The sequence below is a fragment of the Nestor notabilis genome, unplaced genomic scaffold, assembly GCF_000696875.1.
Source record: "Nestor notabilis isolate BGI_N333 unplaced genomic scaffold, ASM69687v1 scaffold6351, whole genome shotgun sequence".
NCBI classification, from domain to species: domain Eukaryota; kingdom Metazoa; phylum Chordata; class Aves; order Psittaciformes; family Psittacidae; genus Nestor; species Nestor notabilis.
Genome location: NW_009916000.1, coordinates 354 through 24,517, shown reverse-complemented (window position 1 = coordinate 24,517; position 24,164 = coordinate 354). Strand labels below are relative to the sequence as shown.

The window sequence follows — 24,164 nt, the reverse complement described above, 5'->3', positions numbered from 1 at the left end:
CTATGTCAGTTGCATTTTGTTGTTCTTCATTTTCCATTTTTTCTTCATCGTTCTTTGTTTGCAGTAATTTCTCCTCAGCTTCTTTGTAGCCACACCTTCATTTCTAGCAGGCTTAGCAGGATTGCCTTTTGTTTCCATAGCTACTGGCTTTCCCTCATAGGGTGTGTCAGACTGTGCTTTTGCCCCAGTCGTCTAGACACAAATGAAGAAAGAAAAAGAAGTAAAACAAATCCCCCCAAACAAACTAGAATTAATCATCTTACATCTGTACTAAGCACAAGCATATACAACTACCTTCAGAGAACTGCCTTTTCCTTGTCATTCCAGCCAGGCTCAGAGGCCACACCTGCTCTTCCTGCCACCTTTCTTGCTATGTGCCTGGATTTCCACTGGCAGAAAATGAAGTTCATGAGGTAACGAGGAACTCTATTTTACCTCTTATAAAGTCAGGATGTGGCTAAAACATGTAAACTGGGCCTAAAAAGCATTTCTTGGTCTACTAAGCTAGACATAGTTAGCATGTGGCTTTTACACAAATGAGTAACTCCATGCTGAAGAAAAACAATGCTTGAAAAACTTCTTCTGAAGTGTTGTACTACCTGTTCAAAATGCTAGAGCTGAGAGTGGGATCTCTGGGAAATTTCCAGAGCATGATATACCTCACTTCTTCAGCAGCACAAATTACAAAGCAGGCTGCATTCCTAAAAAATTTCCACAAAATTTCTATCAGAAGTTTCTTCAGATGCAGACAATTCACTCTTCTTCCCATCACAAATTCTATTTTTTTAAAAAACAACAGCAACAAAACCTGCTGATCTGCTTTTCCAACAAGTGAGCCACTGACCTTCTGTTTCCACGTGGCTTCCTGGGGCGCAGGTGGAAACGTGCATGGAACTCTTCCATGACTGATGTGATAGGGTAAAGGGAGGCTGGGATCTAGTGGCACCCATGGGACTGAAAGAGTGGCAGGTATGGCAGGCAGATCACAGTGAGCTTTATGTAAGTTATATGATGCTCTCGTTGTCTTGTCAACTGAGCTCTTGTAAATTGCAACTGATGAATCTCCTGCAGCATGAGTCAATAAGTAAGAGCCCTCCTGCAAACTAAAAAGATAAAGTTCAAAATGAAAAATACTATTTAAATGTTTTTGTTTTGTTTAATTTGACCAGGGTAGCTACTAAGTTCTCCATGAAAAAAGAAACATCTTCAGATATTTACTTACCAGTCCCTGTTTTCTAAAATGACTATGGACAAAAAAGCATGAATTAAACTGTTATCAATAAATACACACTGACTCATGTGTTTAAAATATGTTCATAATGCACTAACTTATCACCAATGTACAGATCGTCATCATATTCAACAAAACAGTTAAGCATACACTATAAACTACTTGTAGTTGGCAAGCTGATTTTTAGCCAGCACCTTAGAAAGCATAATGCATACGTGGATACAGACACAAAGCACATGTGTGCTTTAAATGCATGCAGGATTAAACTGGCCTTCTGGAAGGTAAGTGTCAGCTAACTGCCCATATCAAAAATCTTAGCCCCAAATCACAAAGCTACCCAAATGCTGAAGTGTGGGAAAACACTTCTGTAGTTCGAATTAAGAGGCTTCACACACAGCGCAAGATGCCTGCAGACAGAAAGCCTTGAAGCAGCTAAAGAAAGAAAGAAGCAAGAGAAAGGTTGCAACAGTCTACGAAGACATACACTGTTGTAAGTCAAGCTGAGCAGAGGGGAACACAAACAGTATTGTTTTTGCAGATTATGCAAAAATACCAACAAAACCTAGAAGTTCAAATTTTAAATGCCAGTCTACAGACAGGTATTACAGCTCACTCCTATGAACTGTTTAATCAGTGTCCAGTCTCCCAAGTCGTTCAGAAAAATCAAGTTCTTAGTCTTTTGCATAATTTATATAAAACATGTAATCCCAAGCACATTTTTTTTTACCCAGCACTGCATTATGCCATGCTAGACCTAAAAGAATCTGTAAAACATTTCATGTACCTGAAGAAATAAAAACCAAAGAGTAGACAAGCATTCTACATAAGAACCAGGATGTGCTAGGTAATGTTGCAAACAAACACAGTGAAGAAGAATGGATCACTTACTCAGACACTTTCTTCAAAATATGATGAAGTATATTCAATGAATTTGCAGGCCTGCAAAAAAGAAAACAATTACAAAAGTAGTAACTCATGAGGCTTATGAGAGTTTCAGATTCATTGGGAAACACCTACTAAAAATACTCACTTTATCAACTCAACTTTTTCTCTTAAAGTTTCTGGAGAAATCTTTTCCAGCATAATAAGCTTTGATGTAAAAGCATCAATACGTCCTGAAAAATATGAATTGCATTAAGAAACTAAAAATAGAAGAGCAAAAATACAAAGCCGTAATTTGCAGACCTAATGCATTTTAAAAGCAATAAAAAAAATTTTGCTCTTTTACAGCATAGAACAGTGGAAAGTGTTTATCAATGTTGCACAGTATCAGAAAGTAAAATGTCCAGCCACTTGCAGTACAGATGCCTGTATTTGGGCTTTCTCAATAAGGGAGATGCCCATGATTCCAGCAAATCTTACAACCTGGGGGATGCCCGGGATATACAGGCTAATTTTGCCATTGACATCAGCTCATTTGTATCTTCTCAAGTTCTTTCGATCCTTATCACTATGCTTCCCCACCGGACAGATCATGAAAGCTCACCTTTTACAACAGATTTACTTCTGAATTTAATATACTTCCTTTTCTATTCTGATACATTACACGAACAATTGTGTTGTCTGATTTTCTGGGGACTCTGTACCTTCATCTCTTGATTTTTTTTCCCCTTCACCTGAAATATTACAATTTACAACTGAGGCCTTGTTCCTGGCTAATTGTTACATACCACTTGTCTGTGACACAGCCAGGAGCAGCAATTCAAGGCTTTCCTCATCATGTTTTTAAAATAAAGGCTCGCAAGAACAGTTCAGCCCATGTTTTCACTTGATAAGCAATAAAGATCATTAGCATAACTTACACACTGATATGGTACCTGTGCCTTACTTTTCTCATGATGAGGTTTTCCCAGATACGTTCTTTTCAAACTCCCATAGGAAGGATGAGGAAAAAGCAGCACAATAAAATGCAACCTACCCAGTGAAATTTACTACTTTATTACAAATCTGCTCTTGTAGGAAGTGTAGATGCTTCAATTGGACAGTTCAAACTGCTGAAGTAATGCATTTCACATTCCAAGCTACACATTACTATCAACTTGTTACGTGATGCGCAAGAAGACCAAGCAAGAACTCTAAATTTTAATAAAATTAAAATCCAATAGGACAATTAATTTCTTTAAACACTGTACATGTGTAACTTTTCTTGGTATCAGTATTTGGTGCAAGACTAAGCAGCTAGATTTAATATTCTTCACTGCTGACTAGAGGAAAAGAAACTTGAAGTCATTATTACAATAAAAATAACCTGCGCTCTCTATTCCTTATCAGCCCCTCCTAAACCAGAAACCTCTCAATTTCTAAACTCACTGATAGCACAGTTGGGAAACTAACTACTTCGCCTAATTTATGTTACTGTATTTTACAGTGGACAAGTGACTGATTAAAACACTAGACATTCAGTAAGTTACCCATAACAGTAAGTACTTCTTTACAACCCATTTTTCAAATAATCTTTATTTAAAGGCAAGTATTATCCTATTCAAGTGAAGGTAAACTAGCCTTTCTGCAGGAAGTTTTGCTTAGGCACTTAGTGCAAATAAGTGAATAATGGCCAGGGTAAAATGTTCCTATTAATCAGCAAAGTTTATCACAACTTTATTTACCGCTTAGATCAAGTACCAGTATCATATTTGGGAAATATGTCACAGAGATTACTCCTTTTGCAGAGGCAGGATTTCCTATCTGAGTAGCAAGGGGACTTATATCAGCAACTGAGCAAGGTGTGAGGAGGATATCACTCAAGTTTGTTTGATGATAACATCTCTGCTTTTGTGCAAACAACCACCACCTTCTTTGAGAACGTACTAAATAAAAAATCCAGTTTATGATCACACCTTGCACTTCCTGCAGGAGCCATCACTACACTTCTGTTTTCTTTCTCATCTCCTGAGCTAGCAGCACTGCTGAGCCACTGCACTGAGCTATGAGATTCCTCCCTCAGCCACAGTGATACCACACAAAAGAACAATGTTGGACAACTAAGGGGCGCAGACCAAGGTGCAAAGAACTTCCCATCCATACTTATTTGGTGATATAAAAGATTGTTGAGACAGTGGATTTTTTCAAGATCCAAGAACAACTAAGCAATTGAACACTTGGGTCTGCCACATGCTCAGAACTTCCATTTTAGAGGCTTCACTTAAGCTCTATATAGTCTTAGAACTTTCCGAACAAGAATGCAACTTCTAAGTACTGTGTTAGCAGTGTTTTCAAACAGCTGACCTGTACTTCCACACTCATACTGTGGGCTAAATTTAAAAGGAGGAGCAAGTCTATGGCTCTACTGTAGTCGATTTAAAAATCCTTTATTATAGGATGCAATATTTCACTTAAAATAATTCAAATTATAACACAATCTGAGAAGTGAAGTCTTCTTACATGTGTCTACTTACACCAAACAGATGATAGCAGTCGTCTTACTTTCAGGTATCAGATTAGTGAAAAAGAAGTTATACACAATACAGGGATATTCTCGTCTTTAAAGAATGGTCCCTGGAGTTCCAGGACAAACAAAGAGCCATCTAACTAAATCAGGACACTTGCAACACTGTATTTTTCATAGCTCCCAGAATTACAAACTGAAAGGCAGAATTTCACAGCTACTTTGCATTATTTCTCAACCAGAGCAGGAAGAATCCCTAACTAGAGTATAACAACAGTTTCCTATTAAAAGCCATGGTGGATGATCTTTCATAAAATGGGTCAATTAATTCCACATCTTTTTACCTACCTCTATTAGAAACTACATGGCAGTGCCAAAAATCTGCAGTCCCCAGTCTGCCTACCTGAATCAATCCCATATTCTGTCAGTATCAGAAGTTGGTGACATGCTAAGAGTCCAACTCTATTTGTAGCAGACTTTTTTAGCAGTGGTGGGAGGGGGCCTGCCCCACGCGTACTGCACAGTACTGATTTACTGTGCAGAACATTGCCAGCCCACAGCCATCCCGTGCTTCCTCAGAGCACGCAGAAGGAGAACCCCTGTGGATCCCAGGGTTTGCTTCTGGAAGCAGCACATCCAAGAGCTGAAAAACATCACTGGAATGACCAGTGTTTCTCAATCCCGAGCACAGAGAGTGCCTGTCGGAGGCCAGGCCAGTGAAGCCTGCCAGCCAAAGGCTCCATGTCCCGTTCACAGCCCGCAGGTACCTACACAGGGACACTGAGGAAGCTCTCTTATCAGAAGGGGATGGCCATTTATGCCAGAACAACTCCTGCAGCATACAGCCTGCCTCCTCCACTCCCCAGAGCCTCTATAAAAAGGGGTGTTTGCTGGATGAGCTGTCTGCAAACTCCTGCGCACAAGCCATATGTTAAGTATCCTGTAACTGTTGGGAGATTAGATAAGACTCTGCATTCCTTCAGCTTGTGTACTTTGTAAGCAGATTAGGCTCTCTCCAGTTTCACTGTCTCCTCACACTGCTTGTGACTCTGGGAATGTTAACAAAAATAGAGAACTGTGTGCATTATTATCGATTTAAGGATTTTTTTTGAGAGAAGGGAAAAACCCCCAGCAAATACTGCTTTTAAAATTTAAAATTAGAGACAATTTCCATCAAAAACGAACAGCAGACGAAGATTAATGCAACTGGCAAAACTATCACCTCAAATACATTAGATTTCACATAAACCTTAAAATTCTATGATAGGAGGCAAAGTTTGTATGTAAAAATTAGGAAAGAGAGGACTTAGCATTTCTAAAATAGTATTCTGATGTGAGCCTCGAACATCAAAAGTGTAATTGAGTGCCCAAGTGGAAAGGTTAGGCAACCACAGCCACAACTGCTGCCATAACAACCATAAAAAACAGTCCCCACTCAGAACACAGCCGCTCCCTGTACAAGCAGGGCTGCCCTCGGTCCTTAGCAAGGGCCAAATATACTCTAAAATGCCTTTTGACGAACCACTTTGTTGCAGATTTTCTCATTTATAACCTAATTAATTACAAGATAACTGGTATCAGAGAGCTCTCCATATATTAAAAGGGTTGTTAAAATCATCTGGCAACATTCTTTAAATGCCTCATTTTAATTTCTCTACAGAACATATGTATCCTAACACACAAAAAACTTTCCTGACATTTAAAATGTCATTGTACAAACACATACACAGAACTTTCCTCGGGACATTTTGTTAGTGAAGCTTCCCTTGTAATGCTGCATTCCTAGCGTGCACCATGGTTTACACGATTTTGGATAATTGGCCTTCACAAGTAAGTTATCTTTCTGATAACACTTCCATGCTTTTCATCCCCAACTTTACTATGTTTTTATTTTCTGTGCTCAGAATTACAACTGTCATCTCTTCTTCATGAGATTTGTAGTTTCCTGCTTCATTCTCACTGAATGTATCTTACTTCTCACACCTAAATTCTATTACATTGCCTCCTGTTTCCATCTGACGCATGATACAGGACAAGGACTATCAAGACCATCCCTTTGACAGGGACGTTTCAAGTCACATCATGTATTAGGAAATTTAATTTCATGAATCAGTTAGAAAAGGACAACGGAAAACCTGGAAAATGTGTTTAAGTGAGAACATTCAGTGTTCAGAACTCCTGAGGAATACCATAGCTCTGGAAAGAAGTTTTCAATAAATGTATGCTAGGTGTTTTTCTTCTTCCTGTTTGGAATTTAATTTCTGCAAAGCCAGAGAATTATCTCCAGTACCTTTGATGTAAGACACATGTACGCTGTTTTTAAAGCATGCAATTTCTCTTATTTCTGAGCGACGGAACTTGGTTCAGGCCTATCTTGCTTGGTTTTCCTCATTCTTTTGTGTCTTATCTCTCTGCATGTTATCAATGTAAAAATATGAACCCTATCGCCTGTTTTCAAAGAAAAACAAATAACATTTGACCTTTTCCCATACTGCAGCCTCAAAGGCCAAGGAATCAACATCCTCTGAGCCACATACCTGATCCTCTGTCTTCTATTTCGGTATGTAGTAACAAATATGTTTAAAATGGTTTCACAAAATGCTAAGATATAATCATAGCTCACATGTCATCAAGAAATAATTTTACCAGACCTGTGATAATTCATGTTGTGTATGAAAAAAAACCCAGAGCCAAAAAACCCTCCTCCCCAAGCCCAAAGATACTTTAAGTCATGAAGATTACTAACTTCAGAGATTTAAATCCACACGTGAGAGTCTTTGAAAGGCAAATAAATAGAGTTCTTGAAAACAAAGATTACTGAATGCTACTCATCTAAACCCAAAGTTGAAATAGCCTAATTCACCACCCAACTGAAATTTTAGACAAAGCACTTCTAAGATAAAAGTGACAATCAAAATTAGAAAGTTAAAATAAATAAGGACATATAGAATCGACCTTTAATAATTTGTCTCTTCCATTATTCTGTGAATATTCACTCATACACATTTCTTAAGCAAAAAAATCAACACATGAACTTACCAATATAAAACAAGCATTCAGAATGCAACATACTTTCTGTCCACAACTGACATACTTCACTTTCTGTAAGAGCTTCAACACCGTAATAGGCTTGATATTCTAGTTTTGGCAACAGGAATATTGGTGTATGCTATAAAAGTGAAGATACGAGGGAAATCAGCACTCACTGTCCAAAAAACATCCACAATTGAACTGCATTTTGCAGCTGATAATCAGCATAGTCTTCCACTACAGCTGAAGCACCAAAGACATCTCACAGATTTTATGTGATGGCTCCCACTCTATGAACCCCACAGTACAGACTTCAGACTACAGAGCCTCTCTGTAGAGGAAGACGAAATGCCTGGGCAAGCTTCTACACACAATGTAATTGTGCTGCTCAGTCATTTTTCCAGATGTTAACTTGGAGTTCACACTTGTGTGCTCCACTGCCCTCTGCAGGAATTCCATAAAATCTACATTAATATATTTCCCATTTGCTTATTAGTCCTGAAATCCTGACATTTATTCCTCTTGTCAGAATCTCACTTGAAATTAGAACCTAATGCTTGGCCTCTCATTTGAGCTCAGAGGCTAACCTTTGCCTGTTAACACTAAGAGAGAAATGTAAGCCTCTTCTCTCTGACAAATCACAGTTCAAATTCCAGCAGGAAGTTTTACAAAGAAACAACAGGGCTCAATTTGTGATTAACAAACTAAGCAGCTACCCACAGGCATTTGTATCAGTGGATCAATAGCAAGGAGATGGCTTTCCTTCAAAATAAGTTTCTGAGACAGAATCTTAGAAGTAATCCAAGTTACGAAGATCTATTTCCGTTCCAACAAAACATAAACACGTCACAAAACGCCTGCCTACCACAATTCTGGTATTCTGGGGATGGAAATACCGCACCAGAGCTGTTGAATAATTCAGAGGACTCTTGACAAAATAATAAATTACTGAGGATTCCAGAATGAGCTTTCCTTCTCCTGATGTTACAAGTAATATCTGCATTATGCTTGCATTTAAAGCATTTTATTCCCCAAGACAAACGATTTGCTAAGATGTATACCATGGTCTTTCCAGGCACAATGAATAGGATCTCTTTTTATCTTTAAATGTGCCCGCTGTTGTTTATTCTATTTCCTATTTCTCTGCTTAACTAGGCATAACAGCAAGGCTGCATCCTGCTTGAGAATCTTTATGATCATGAACATTCTCAAAGCCTCAGGCCAGAACCCTAATTACTGCATTAACTTTTAAGAATAGTTCAAACTGACATTAGTTTACATGAGTATAATTACGCATGCATACTACTGTAATGCAGCTGTGGTACAAAATGCAGAATCAAAACATGCTTCTCTTCTAATCAAGTAGGTTTAAAAGAAATCACAAATTATTCTTCCCTCTCTTCCTACAGCAAATATTTACTGAAAGAAGACACGCACTGTAGAGTTACAATTAAATGTACTAATTGTCAGTGAAAACACAAATGCTGTGAAGGGCTGGGAATACCAGAGATGCCAGTTGAGCACAACTGTTCAGAACAAAACCAACAAAGCTAACAGCAAAATCTGTACCTTTTGGCCTTTCTTCTTCTTATGGTTTCGTGGCAACGACTTCACCTTTTGCACATTGCAACGTACAAGTAACAACAGATCATTCAAACTGAACAGCTTGTACACAAGGTTGCCATCCTGAGGTGCTGTATACTCTGAAGGGTCTTCTTCAAGCATCTGAAGTTCATTTGGCAGCTTTCCTGTAGAAAATAAATAAAACAGAAAATTACAAACTTGTACGCTCTTTACCATGAAGCTAACAGCTTTTTAGGTTGGTGTTTCTTTGGTTGGTTGAGCTTTTTTTGTGTGGGGGTGGGTTTTGGTTTGTTTGGGTTTTGGTTTTTTTTGTTTGTTTGTGGTTTATGGGTTTTTTTAAATGGGATCTGTTTTGTTTCCTAAGATTTTGGGGTGAAAACTGTCTCAATAAGGCCAAGAAATCATTTATGTATTAAAAAAAATAATTTGGAAAATGTCTGCTGTGACTTTTAAAGAGTCTGTTTTTAAATATTCCCCCATATTTTATCCTAATCATTAGATTTCTTACTCAAAGCGAGCTGTTAGACTCTATTCTGGTACATATGAGGTTCAAAGGCTGGGTTTTAAGCCACAGACACTCAGCACAATGGAAAGAAAAATTGTATTTACAGCGAATGTCTCCTGAGAGCCACCATCCATTATCAGTTACAGAAATAACTCGAGCCTCAGGTCTGGATGGTAGCATAAGTCTCTGTTCCAAACTGAGTTTGCTTCACCTTCAAAAAAGACCTTTATTAGATCTCCAAGCACAGCTCTGAGACAGATTAACAAACATCACTGCATCCCTTAAAGATATTTTAACAAAACATTTAAAATAAACAAGAATAAACTCCAACTTGTTTAACATCATTCATTGAAAATGTATTCAGTTCTGTTTTTTATCTGCAGGTATTGTGTCAAAATTACAACTACAGATAGGTATGGCTGTAGTGCTATGAATAAATACACTTTACGTTAAATTCAGTATACATTCTTTCAAAGATGCACATAAACTCTGCATGAGATATTATCACCCCAGTGACCAGAAACAATTTTCTGTGAGTAAAACAGAGCAACCCTTCAAACTGAGGAAGGAGACATGGATTTTTAGTAACTATTAAAATTCAGTTAAACTGATAAAAATACAAGAAGCAGTCACACAACTTCAACTAAAATAGAATTAGTTAACTGTTTCCATTACAGATCAAGTAATTAATTAACACTAATTCCTATGTGATCAAATGCACAGCTAGTCATAAAATACCAGCAAAACACATCTTTCCATCAAAAACACTGATTCACTGGAATTAAGTATTTGAGAAAGAGTTTATCTCCTGATGCAACTTGCCTGGTTTGCTGTCAATTCACCTGCCACAATAAAGTGCTTCTAACTCCAGTTGTACAGAGCTCAGAAGCAGCTCAGGCATGAGAGAAAAAACCTCACAGTTCATGGAACCTAGGATCCACAAGACTTCTAGTTCTTGGCTGAAGTCTGGGTGTAGCATAGGTTCAATTTCCAGCTAAATCCCTGACAACTTGGTGAGGTGGTTTGAAGTAAGTAAGTCCTCATGTGTCTTCTGGAATAGACAGCTAGGAGCTAAGAAACAGCAATTGAATTAAGCATCTCAGAACTTAAGACACCCAAACTTCAAGCTTTCTTTCAAGTTTTAATTGCAGAATTTGATTAAACTATTCTTTTACAGAAAACGTAAAATAATTCCATTGCTGACTGACAAGAAACTTTTTTCAGACCAGACTACTCAAATATTTGAATTTCTGAGGAAAAGTAACTCATTTCACTATCAATGATTTTGTTTCCTTACATAAAAATTTATGTTATGTAAAACAACTTAAATACCCCAAGCAATTATGTCACATCTCTAAATAAATGCAAGAGAGGTACTAGCAGGATGTTCTTCAGATGATGGAGTTACAATGTTTTTCTGTTTTTACCAAAAATTTGAGATTTTACTTCTTACACAATGAACACACTTACTTACTCTTTGGCAGTCCCTGAAAAAGCCAAGTCCAGGTACTTCTAGATGAGCTGCTGGGGTTTGAGGCAGGGGCTGGTACAGTTTCTGTGCTGGAGGTCACCAGTGGTTTTGGAGATTGAGGCATATGGGCTGGCGCAGCATTAGAATTATCACAGCTCACCACTGGTTGTTCATGAGCTTTTTTGGAAGGCGACTTGAGAAGTTCAGTTTGCATTTTCAAGATCTGTCCAACAGGATCAAATTCTTTGGAGAACTTTCTTGTAGCCTTTCTGGAGGCACTTTTTCCCTGATCTGTGGTATCTGAGCAATCAGTCATGTTTCCTAATGGAACCTGGGTGGGGGAGGGTGATTTGGCAGCCTCTGCTGAGGTATGAGAAACAGTGTCTGGTAAAGTTGTTCTGCAACAATCAGTGTTTCCACGTTCTGTATCAATTATCAGACACTCTTCATCTGTGTCACTACTGCACAAGGAAGTGTAAGTCTCGTTTTTTTGTGCAGCATCAGACTCTTTCTTGTAACTAACAGCATCAGCTAGAGTATTCAGTTTTGTTTCATTGTCCAATACATGTTTGGTCGTAACATGCTGTGCTTTGTTCAGTCCTACCTCCTCTGAATTAAACCTTTGACGAGATGAATTTTCTTCAGGGCCCAAGCATAGAATGCCATCTAATGATGGGAGCTGTGTGCTGGCACATGCTGAAACTCCTTGCTCAGAAACTTTCGCAGTGTTACTAACTGTAGGAAAACTACTTTCCATTTTAGAAGTTCTTGAGAGCTTAACTGTTGCTCCGAAAGTTTCCAGTTCTGTAACATCACCATCAAAGTCCATCCCTGTGTCATCTGGAAGAGGAATCTTCCTGTACTGGTAGGTATCAGAAGACATCTTAACACAGGGAGGGAAAAGTAATAATATTAAAAAAACCCTCAACAAACAAAGAAACAAGAAATAGAATGTGTTAATTACAAATGAGACACTGTCAAATTGAAAACATGAAAAATGTTCTACTATCCATATTTTGACTGTTGGGAGAGAGAAGAGAAGCAGTCCTTGGGGGGAAAAAAAAATAATCCTAAATTTAACGTGGAATATCTGGAACCCCAGGAGCTGAAAGGCCTTTCTAAAGAGAAATAAAGATCATAGAACTTTTCCCACCTAAATGACTGATCAAAACACATTCTAATGAAAAGACCATTAAAGCTGAGATGCTGATGTAATAGAAGCATTTAAAGGAATTAAACAGACATTTTAAAACAGGATCTGTAACTCAGCGATAGAAAAACTGCTAACAGGAAACCTAAAGTTTCCTTCACTATCACAGAACAAGTAACTTAGGAATTTTAACACAGGCTTTTGGTTTTGTTTGGTTTTGACAAGAGGTGAAGCTACATACGTCCCACTGGAACAGACTGTCCTCAGCTGGTTTGTCCATCGATATATCAGAAATTGAAACATAAGATTTTTTAGTTGCTAGAAAGTCCATAGGAATTTCATGGAAGATTTGGTTCCTCTCTCTTACTGTCATTTCTTTTCTCAGTAGAGGTGAATCAACATAAACCACTTTAGCTGGTTTGCTACCTTTTCAAGAACAGGAAGAGATGAAGCACATATTACATGAAAGGAAAAAAGACTGGTGTAAAGTTTAAGTAAAAAAAAAAAAAACAACCTTTCAATTATGGTCAAATCCATTCCACATGCACCGTGGAAGAAATGAAAAACTGTCCTCTTGTTCATTAACAACAGAAATTAAAATCATGTCCAGGGACAGTGTGAATTATTAGGATCCTGCAGCAGCAGTACACAGCACATTAACAGTCAATCATATTTTAAATGCAGTTCTAAATAGGGAATTTATAAAATGAGAATTTAGGATTCATCATTCCTTATACTGCATCGTATCATCAGATGTATTCTGTTCTCCAAAAAGACTTTTTTCTTCCTTTGATGAACCTCAATTTTACTTATCTATTTAGGTCCCATTGCCCAAAAGTGACTGTCATGTTTTATAGCTGTTCTAAGCATTAGCTATGTCCAGGCTCTGCTGCCCCACTCTTTTGTTCAGTCCTTAACACATTTACATTTGAACCATCCATACATTCATCCACAAATGATACCCTGCCCAGTGTTACACAGAAAGCAAAGGCATATATGAACATAGTATCACTGCTTTAGAAAATAAATAATCTGTGGATGCAGCAAGATAAAATCAATGCAAGAGGTGAGTTACAGGGAAAGTGGAAGAGGAAGAAAAGGAGAAGCCCTTCAAGAAATGCTATATGTTATTAACATATTCTGAATGCCCTTTAGGTGTTAACTTTGGATCTAAAAATGAAGTTAAAAACTGTAAAGTTGATAGAGCATATCTGTACAGAGAAAGTAATTTCATTTAGAAAAGTGCAAAACTTTTAAGATTTGCAGATACCCGACAGTGTATTTACTAGTTCTATTACACAAATCGTGCGAAATGCACGCAACATGGACATTCCAAGACAACAGCCATTATAAATATTCATAACGAAAAACCCCTACTGGATGTAATAAAGAAAAAGGGGGTAATGAAAGGAAATCTATATTCAGATTTCTGATGGAGTATCTGACAACTAAAGTGTAGCATTCGGATGAGTTAACCAGCTTATTCACAACATTTCCTGCTGCAATTAGGAGAAGCAATCTCCCTGGACATTCACTATTTATTCATTATTCTAGAATGTAATTAGGTCCTTTCAATAACAGAAAATGTCTGCTCTTTGTTTTTCCATAAAACCTCAGAATTTCTCTTTTTTAGCTTACTGAAACCAGTTCACTTGATCACAGCTTCATGCAGTTGTATTCTTTCCAAGGAGCAGAGCTTGCTTCTTGAAAAGCAAGAAGATATTTAACTGATTTTTTTTCCTCACTAAATGGAAAATAGCTGTATGTTCGAATTCAATGTTAAAGGTGATGTCTCCAGAGGTTGTTGCTATCCTCAGTGACAGGGTGTAGAAAACTATGAAATTACCTTGTTATCAGCCTTCCTCAGCAAAGGACAAGCTATACCAAGGGTTTTTTTAAAATGGTTTTTTTTTATGATAACTTTGATTAAACATTTTTCTTTACAACACAGAGGTCTCTGACTCCTTACCAGAAACCAGCTGAAAATCATTTAGTTCAGATTGTTGTCCTTAAAGATATGTTAACTAAATAACTCAAACTGTATTACTTTGTTTAACTCCTTAAATTAAAAACACGGAGGTACTTGAAACTATTTTCTTACAGCTGCATTCTAGAGTGCTGCTGCTTCAGAAAAGGTAAAACATCTGGGCTTGTAATTACAATTCTCATTTTCATTATCCTCAGCTTCTTGCTTTTCTAAATAAAACCAAAATTAAACTATTCTATTACTGCATGAACTAAACAGGCCTACTTTCTACCTTCCCATACCTCCCCAACCCAGTTGGTTTTACTGGATTTTCTAGTTTCCTGCTCTTCAGTCTGTTTGAAAAGGATTAAGAGAATATATATAAAGGTCTTACAGGACAAAATCATAATTTTTATAACAAAAACATACTATACCTGCAACAGGGATCCTTTTAATGCAAACTGGAATTTCCCATTGTTCCTTGTAGTTTAGTCCATGATTATTGAGTAAAGTAAATAACGACTGATTACTTAAAACAACTTGAGGACAGTATTTCAAAGCAAGTTTTTCTGCGTTTGAATCTGAACTAATATCCTAAACAGAAAAAAGTTACAATTTTAAAGTTTTTAATAAAACCACAAAAATATAAATACATAAGAAAATTCCTAAGCCCAAACAAACATGGATTAAACACCCAAAAAACACACACCCCCCCCCCCCCCAAACACCAACACAGTGCCAGGCTTCAGAAACAAATGAAAAAGCAAAGAATTCCCTGGAAGGTTTTTGGCTGAACCTTATGCATCCACCTTGCAGCATGAGAAAATATGTCTTCTAAACTCGTATCTTTCAGTTCATTCCTATTACTTTGAATTATTAGGTTCAATAGGATTTGAAATGATCGTGAAAGATGAGAGTGCATTGCGGAACGAAAACAAACCCCAGCTTCAATCACACATGTATTACACATCTTCTCACAAGTAGCATCACAATAAAAGACATCTAACACTATAGTTAAAACTGCACAGTTGTTTCGTTACAGATATATAAGGGCTCTTAGAACAAATACAAACCCATAAAGATTACAAATTCAGAACTGAAATGATAAAGATGTTGAATATTATGAGTAGAAGTTTCCATGAAGTGAGGAGGCATGGAGTGTTCGCAAGATGGGAGAAGAATGTCAAGAAGGTAACAGGTGCACTGAGGACCATGACAGTGTCCTGGGTTCAGCTACAGCAGTCATTTTTTTCTCCTTCTTAGTAGCTGGTGCAGTGCTGTGTTTTTTGACTTTCAGTCTGGGAACAACGCTGATAACACCGATGGTTTTAGTTGTTGCTAAGTAATGTTTACTCCGACCAAGGATTTTCTCAGTCTCATGCTCTGCCAGGGAGGAGAGGAAGCCGGGAGGAAGCAGAGACAGGACACCTGACCCAAGCTGGCCAAAGGGCTATTCCATACCACAGCACGTCATGCCCAGTATAGAAACTGGGGGGAGTTACCCGGAAGGCCCAGATCGCTGCTCGGGTCGGGCTGGGTATCAGTTGGTGGGTGGTGAGCAATTATATCCTCTCCCCTTGTTATTTCCCTTATCATCATTATTACTGGTGGTAGCAGTAGTGGTTTGTATTACACCTTAGTTACTGAACTGCTCTTATCTCAACCTGTGGGAGTTATATTCTTTTGATTCTCCTCCCCATCCCTCTGGGAGTGCGGGGAGGAAGAAGTGGGGGAGTGAGCGAGCGGCTGTGTGGTTCCGAGTTACCGTCTGGGCTTAAACCACGACAGAGAGAAATAAGAAAAATCTAGCTATGTTCTTTTTTCTGCCACCTGACACATCATCAGAAATACTCTCTTTTTATAGCTATAACATCTCTTTAGGCACATATCACTCCTGTGTCACCTCTGCTACTTTCTTGAGCAAAAGTATCTTTGCAATCACAGTGGCTCTGTTGAAAGTTTGGGGTTTGATATGTGAACTCCATAAAATAGTGGAAACAAATTATCTGGAATAAACAGTCACACAAAACCAAGTTCTACAGAATGAAAACCTCATTGATTTTCTCTGTGGAAGAGTACACAAGGTGGAATGGAATATAAAAACTGTTCAACTCAGAAATGGAGTTTATGCTGTTTAGCAAAAGAAATTCCCAAGGTAACCTAACCTAATCACCTTTTCAGAAAACTTGACAGTCTGAAGTATTACTTCTTACCCTCAGGACTTCTTATATCAGAAACCTTCACACCTCCATGCATTCATATGTGTGTATACACACTCAAATACACACAGAAGCCAGCTTAGAAATTGCAAGGCAAAGTTTAAGGGGAACAACACTGTAATAAACAGTTATCTCGTGTTCCAACTGTGTTCCAATTTAAGGACCCCTGTAATGTTTCATTGGGGGAACTGAGGAATCCTTTCATGAGGGTCCAAAAGGTTACAGCCCAACTTTTGAAGAGGGCACTGTGATTACTATAAATGAAAACCTAAACAAATACTGATACACTACATATGCCTATGCTACAATATGTGGGAAAAAAACAACCAAAAAACCTGAAGAAACTTAATGCTGCCACATAAAAAGGACCAAACTCCTCTTCTCTACAAAATATGCCTTTAAAATGACAATAAAAAGGTTACTTACATTGTGCATAATAGAAGCCTTCTTTTCTGGAGTTATAATGGCTGTAACAGTTTTATAATCTGTGGGCAGTTGAACAGGCATGGCAGGGAAATCTGTTTTACCACGTCTTGCCGTTCCCTTGAAGAAATCAAGCAGTATCAGAAAGCAGCTTTAACTGAAATCATGCTGACCCAGCACTGCACTTCTTAAAATGAAAAATATTAAGAATTTATGCAGGTGCATTATAAAGTTAATGTTATATAATCCCCCCACTACTAATGTAATCTTTTTATTGCAAACATACAGTGAAGGGTGTTAACAGCCTTACTACCAAAATGGGGGCCTGTAAGAAAGATGGGGAAAAACTTTTTAGCAGAGCCTGTCAAGGTAAGATAAGGGGTGATGGTTTTAGAATAAAAAAGTTGTGAGGCTGGATGTGAGGAAAAAAAATTCCTCACAATAAGGGTGGCAAAATACTGGCACAGTTTGCCCAGAGAGGTGGTGGCTGCACCATCCCTGGAGACATTCAAGGCCAGGTTGGATGTGGTTCTGGCCAACCTGATCCAGTTAAAGATGTCCCTGTTCACTGCAGGAGGGTTGGACTAGATGACTCTTGAAGGTCCCTTCCAACCCAAACTATTCTATGATTCTATGAAAATAATTTCATTAACATTTTCATTAACAACTATAAAATATAACTCCTAACTCAAGCACCAAATACTTGTAAAAGACCTGAATACTTGTGTTACACAATCCAGGTGTAATTCTACTTATTTGAAAATAACATCAAACCAATACATCCACCCATGATATTACCATCACAAGAAGATTTTTTTCCAGCCTAAATGTCAACTGAGTATGAAACTTTCCTCCCATGATACTCATGATCTCCTGGAGCGTGTAAAACTCAGGATGCATTTGCACGTGTCCAATACAAGCACGCATTAATTCCTAACATAAAAAGAAAAAAGTTTATGCAGTTGTATTTTTCATGAGAATTCCATTTAAAAGTCCTTCTGCAATTGCAGGTTGCATTTGCATACACTTTCCATAGAGAATACAGATGCATTTATCACATTACTCATAACAGACTTGAACAACTCTTCTAGTTAGAGACAGGATATAAAAGTTAAACACCACTAGAACTCAATAATAATTTGACAATCACTGGTATCAAAACTGAAACATATTCTAAATTCTCCTCAACCCTTCATACGCGAGTCTAGCAATATATGGACACAGGCTCAGACCCATTATAAAAAAGAAACCAAGAAAACATTTAGCACTGTGCTAAACCAGGTAATTATTTTCTTTTCAGTTTATTTATCCTGGCTTTTAGAGGAACCAGGATTTTTTGTGTTACTACCTAGTTTACATTAGGCCTAGGTAAAAGTCACAAAGGTAAAGACATATATATGTTGAAACTTCATTTCATGTCAACTTTAGATCCTAAGACAATCTTTTCTGCTGTCTTAATTATGTATTTAAAACACTTAGGTTTTATTTGGTAACTAGAATGAGTTATTTCTGCAAGTATTGCCTAAAGCTAAATATATGCCTCTTTAAGTTTTAACTCAGGAGATCAACTTCAACTTTAGAGACACATTTTGCGACCAGATGACAAAATCACTTTGAAAAATAGACACAAGATATAAAATTACAAAGCTAAACCCAATTTTTAAGGAAAAAAGCAAGATTTTTGTCGTTCACACATAAGGACTGTATGTTAACAACAAATATATCTTGTGCACGAATAAGCACATAACAAAGTGTTATGGTGAAATGGAAACAGTCCTTCTGAATTTAACTAAATGCTCTACTCTCTAGTGAACACATTTATTTTTGTTTTATTCTGTAAAAGAAAGTGATGCAGCACTTACTACTAAAGACTGAATTTTAACAAAAGTATGCAAGTTGGCTGTTTCAACTAAGACAAGAGACTATGAGGGAAAGAAGCAAGAGCAAGTGAACCCACTGATAGGAAAGTATCCTCGAATTCTTTCCCAAAATGTGCAATTAAACCAAGAACGATATATGAAATTGCATTCATGTTTGATTATAGAATCATCAAAGCAGATATTCATCACAGCATAAGATCGTAGAAGTAGATTATAATTAAAGCCTGAGTAACCACTTATTAAAGTGACTTTGTAACATGCTACTGTGAAGGAAAGCTTAACGTTCTGTCCAGCAGTGTACATTTAGGAGCAGCTCGTTAATGTAAATGCACACTTAAGATACAATTTCTCCCTTCCCAAACGTAAAGATGTCATTTACTTAACTGATGACTAAATCTTTGTTAGTATTGTATTCAGAGATCTCACTTATATCGTGGGCCAAGCCATCTTGCACAGCACCAGGGAAATGGTGACTTCTCATGTCTCATCCCAACATGGCATCAGCAGAAGTTCAGGGAACATCAGATCCCATGAGCAGTGCCTATGTATCTTAATCACAATTCCAAAATGATTACTTAAGAAGAGGAGCAATTAAACACAGTACTTGTACTTACCTCAGTATAACGTAGTGCATCTTCAGAGATGGTATCATAATCTTGAGCGCAGCTTTTTGCAGCGTTTTGGGCAAATTTCATAAATTCTGCAATTTCACTGCTTACTACTTCTTTCATTTGCTGGGGGAAGAAGGAAAATACCTATTTAAGACAGAAGGGAATCCTGTAGGCTAGGTATGTAACCAGCAGAACTTCCAGAGAGGTAGGATGGTAGGAGGGATGGTAGGTGATGGTAGGAGGGAGGGCACAGATTCCACTCACTGCTCAATTTGGCAAGTCTTTGAATATGTTCAGAATTTCACTGAAGTAACAAAACCCCAAAAGTTTGTAAGGCCCATTTCCTTAAATAAAATTCCAAACCAACAAAACAGGACCCCAGCAAACAGCAAGCTGCTTTTGATCATACACTGGTGGTTTATAAAAAGAAAGGTTACAAAACATTGTTGGAGAAAGTTTACATGATAAAGCCACAAAGAAATTTGAGCTCTGACTTCATAAGCAACTCATTTTAACTAACACCACAGTAGGTGCTGATCTGCCCAAGAAAGACATTCCCATTGTCACAGTGTAAAATAAAGTAATTAGCATTAACAAGGAAGCACAGGAAACCAAATGCATCGGCTTAAAAACATTTGCTGATTAATAACGTTATACAGGATTCAACTAAAATGATGCTTCCTACCAACCTGAGACACAGCCTTTCACTACTTGCTGAGACTAAACAGCAAGTGCAACCTTGTGCCTTTCCACTCCCAGAAGCATTAATGTGGCAAGTGTAGAAGGTCATTGCATAGGTCCCCTCACATGCTAATGAAGAGAGTTCCTGTTACAGGGTGCTATCAAAGATCACATCAAAATGTATCCATCTCCTAGCATTACATAAGGGTGCTCCATGCCATTATGAAATGCTAAACTCACAGTAAAGTCAAATCCTAACTTCTTTCTCATAAAAAAGGGTTTTTTTAAGGAGGTGGGTGACTGATCAGCTATCAAAGATCTACACTTATCATCAGCTGCTTAGACTACTACTAAAAAAACATATACATATATAAAAATCCACCCCCCTTCAATGAACTAACCAAAACCTCTTTCAATTTATATTAAAAATGTTATCCTGAATACTTTAAACCTTTGTTACTGTTCATAATACTATATTTAAAAAAAATTATGACAAATTGAATTTAAAGATGTTTCTGCTGTATTTTCTTTAACTCTTTGTAACAAAAGAAAAAAGGATGACTCTCTCTGTGATGTTCATATTTACACACTTACCAGATACGTGAGTAATTCTCTCTGACTTGCTGCATTAACCTGAAAATGGTTTGGGTTTTTTGAGTACTTGGTCATCAGATATAGGTATGTTTTCTGCTCCTTCTGAGTCAAACAAGAGGTAAATGGATAGGGGAGCCTAGGTTCTGGAAAAGGATGATCGTTGGCTGTGGTTTTAGCCTCTGCCTCAAGTGGATCTGCAGCTTGCGTGCTACAAGTCTGCCTGTTCTCTGAAGAGTTTGCCAATGCCTCCACATTTTTCTTCGCCTCTCTGAAAGAGAAGTAGTAAATAAAAGAACGTACACTTTTCACATTTGCTATGTGAAAATATTTGCTAATATTGCTAATAACATATTTGTTACAATTAATAAAGGCAGTCATGCAAGCCTAAACTGCAAATCCAGCAAAATGCACTGTGAGAGTGTACTACTGCAGTTCCTAGTCTATGCCATGGGAATTTTCTTACTCTGAAAATCCACCTGGACAACCAGACTAACCCCTACTACCAACAGCAGTTTTGCCACTGCTTGGAAGATGGAAAAAAGTAAGTAATTTTTTTTATAAAGTGGGGTATGCATTGGTCTGTAAAGTATTGAGGTGAGAAGCTAAATATGAAACTCTCATTCGTTGTTCTAGAAACACCCATTATTAATGAAAACATACAGAGTCTCCACATTTCACCATTCACTGATGCCTGGTGTTCAGAAACAGTTCAGAAGGGTCTCACTTATGCCTGAAAGTTAAAGTAAAGGAGAACGACTTAACTAGAAAAAGCCTTTCTTTCACTGTGAAAGAAGTAAATTAAAAATGCTTCATTGTAACACTGAAATTCTGAATGTCAATGGAGAAATTTCTAAAAAGAGTACATGATTCAAGAGTTTCATTTTCTACTGTAAAGAATGCTGAAATCAGCTGCCAAAAAAAATAATACTGGGCCAAGGCAAGGGGTGAAGCTGCCCTAACAACAAAGAAGTAACATCATACATTTGGTTCTTAATAAAATGCCAGTATATGAAAGCCATCTTTGTGCCACTCTATTTAAAATGACTGTTCTTAAGAGAGAAAATACTTAAGGTTAACAAAATGAACATTAACTGCTGATCGTGGAAAAAAGCATATTTTTAAGATACGATTTCAGCAGTAGAAAACACCTCCAGTGCCATTCAAACCCAGCAGTATCACATCTACAGTTCTTAATAACACTTCACAGCTGTCTCTCTGAATACAAGAATGTGTCCATCCTCATGGCACAAACTGGCAAATTTAATTAAGCTGCAGCAGCGACAAGATGCTGACTCAGACATGCCAGTGTAGGAGCATCAAGAAATTCTAGCAGCTTAAATTGGCTATATACAGCACTGAATGAAATGGCAGCACATCAAGATCATTTCAGTATGCAGTGCTGTCACAGTCTTCATCAGGGTGCAAACTGAAATAATCTGAATGAGCTTTTCTGTCCATATTTACAGCATTAGACTTCATTTGAGCCAACAGTTTAAATTTTCCCTTCATTTTATAAGCTACCTGCCTTCACAGCTTCTATGGCAATACGTAGTTCCTGAAGTGTGTGTTTCTCTCAGAAACCCCAATATAAAAATTGACAAATTTCCTCCAGCTTTTACTTTCACATTTTGCCCCAACAGGTTCCATTTCTTTTCCTCTAGAGTATGGCCACACAACCCTGTTCCATCAGTTTGTCAATTTTTCTGGTTGCAGCCTCTCTGCTAGCTATAAACCCACTTCTACCACAGACAACTAAACACAATCCTGCTCTTGAGTGCAGCCACATCTACTCCAGAAACCCTTTTCCTACATCATCTAAAGGAAGAGTCCCACAGCAACACCCAGCATACCCAGCAGCAAGCTGTGAGGGTGGGCTGAGGTCATCTCTGCCAGTTCAAGGAAAGTTGCTCCAAGAGAGACGAACCGGAAAAACCTTCCCTAGCTAAAGATGTGGGACACAGAGTCATGTGTTGTAAGCAGGTATTCCCCTCAAATGCACATTCTTAAGTGTCAGTTCATATACAAAAAATACAGTAATTCCCCTTCAGAACAAATTATTCCTCCACATACTGAACTCCCCAGTTAGAGCGCAGTAGCTACCTTGGTCTCCATCCACACTCTCTGTGGTGGTTCATCCACCATGAGACACTTACCACTTGTACATCTCTAACAGATTAATGACTTCTTGAAAAGCCAATAGCCTAAATAGTCCTCCAACTTTTGAAATCCAGCAGCATGAGCCATGCTTTTCTCTATGTAAAACAAATGCTAACTCTACTTCAACTCCAGAAAAACAGAAAGACATTAAAACTGCCTGTATCTACTGTGTTCACATAATTCCATTTCCCATTCTTCAGCTAACACTCTACACAGTTTCTTCATTACTCCAGGAATTAATTGCATCTCCACTGTACCTAAGACAGCGTTGAGAGTGCTGGCTAATTCCAAAAGATACAAGTAAAAAGATTTCAATGTACACTATTATCAGCCCACTACTAAGTGAGAAGACACAGACAGACAGCAAAACATTAATTTCTAAAAAGACTTAGGACTGGTTCATGGGTTACAGGATCCTTACCCTTACCACTCTTAACACTCAGTTAAGAGTGGGGGTCAAACTTCACCCCTCTTTGGTACATAAGAAGCAGCAAAAAATCAACAAGCACCACGACCAAAAAATAACCCAAACCCCATTCTAAAGCCCCCCACATACCACCCAATCCCACAGAAGACCCATGTTCCCAATTTAGACTCTTCCTGCTTTCTGAGGTGTCACAACAGGTACAGCACAGACCAACTGCTGGACCAAGGTGTCAGTAACACCTCCTGGCATGCCAGATAACAAACAGCTTTCCCCCCAACAGTAAGGGTGCGTATTACTAGGATGACAACAAACAGCACAGAAACATAAAATACCAGAATATACCTGTTTGATAAATGCCATAATTCAGAGAGGCTTGGAGCCAATGAGTATTTTTCATAAATCTGATGTGAGAAAAACACTTCAGTGCCATTTTTTGGTGAAATATCCCTGATAATGAAACAAAAACATAGACCAAGAACATTACCACACACGAAACAATTACAGACCCCATGTGCTCCTGAGAAACAGACAACAGATTTATTAAATAATAATAATAAAAAAAGCTATCTACAGTCTTTCTACATTCCCTCTATATGGAAGTTACATAATTCCCTAGTGGTTTTCAATAGTAAAAACCATGTGTTCTTCACAGTCCAAAAATAACAATTCCATTATAAATTCCAGATATAAATTCTAGGTCTGTCGAGAGAAATTCTGATGGAGTTCCATGTTTCCAGGTGCTCAGTGATCAAAACCAAACACTGGGTTGAACTTTTGGAATTCTGAGAAAAATACAACAGTATTGTTTTTAAATTTTCACAACGGAGATAAATTTTGTCTTCTACACAGA

General features: G+C 37.8%; 1 protein-coding gene across 1 annotated transcript; it reads right to left on the bottom strand.

Moving 5' to 3' along the window:
* ICE2 (interactor of little elongator complex ELL subunit 2) lies at positions 1 to 23,757 on the bottom strand. Its single transcript, XM_010024393.1, has 14 exons — positions 23,657 to 23,757; positions 20,731 to 20,998; positions 19,459 to 19,578; positions 17,763 to 17,897; positions 16,968 to 17,084; positions 14,757 to 14,916; positions 12,598 to 12,782; positions 11,210 to 12,089; positions 9,216 to 9,394; positions 7,656 to 7,785; positions 2,262 to 2,346; positions 2,120 to 2,170; positions 845 to 1,103; positions 1 to 192 (listed from the first exon to the last, which is right to left on the bottom strand). Exons 2-14 carry the CDS (start codon positions 20,803 to 20,805, stop codon positions 1 to 3), a joined length of 2,568 nt encoding a protein of 855 aa, XP_010022695.1. The 5' UTR covers positions 20,806 to 20,998; positions 23,657 to 23,757.
* Between the last annotated feature and the right edge of the window lie 407 nt (positions 23,758 to 24,164).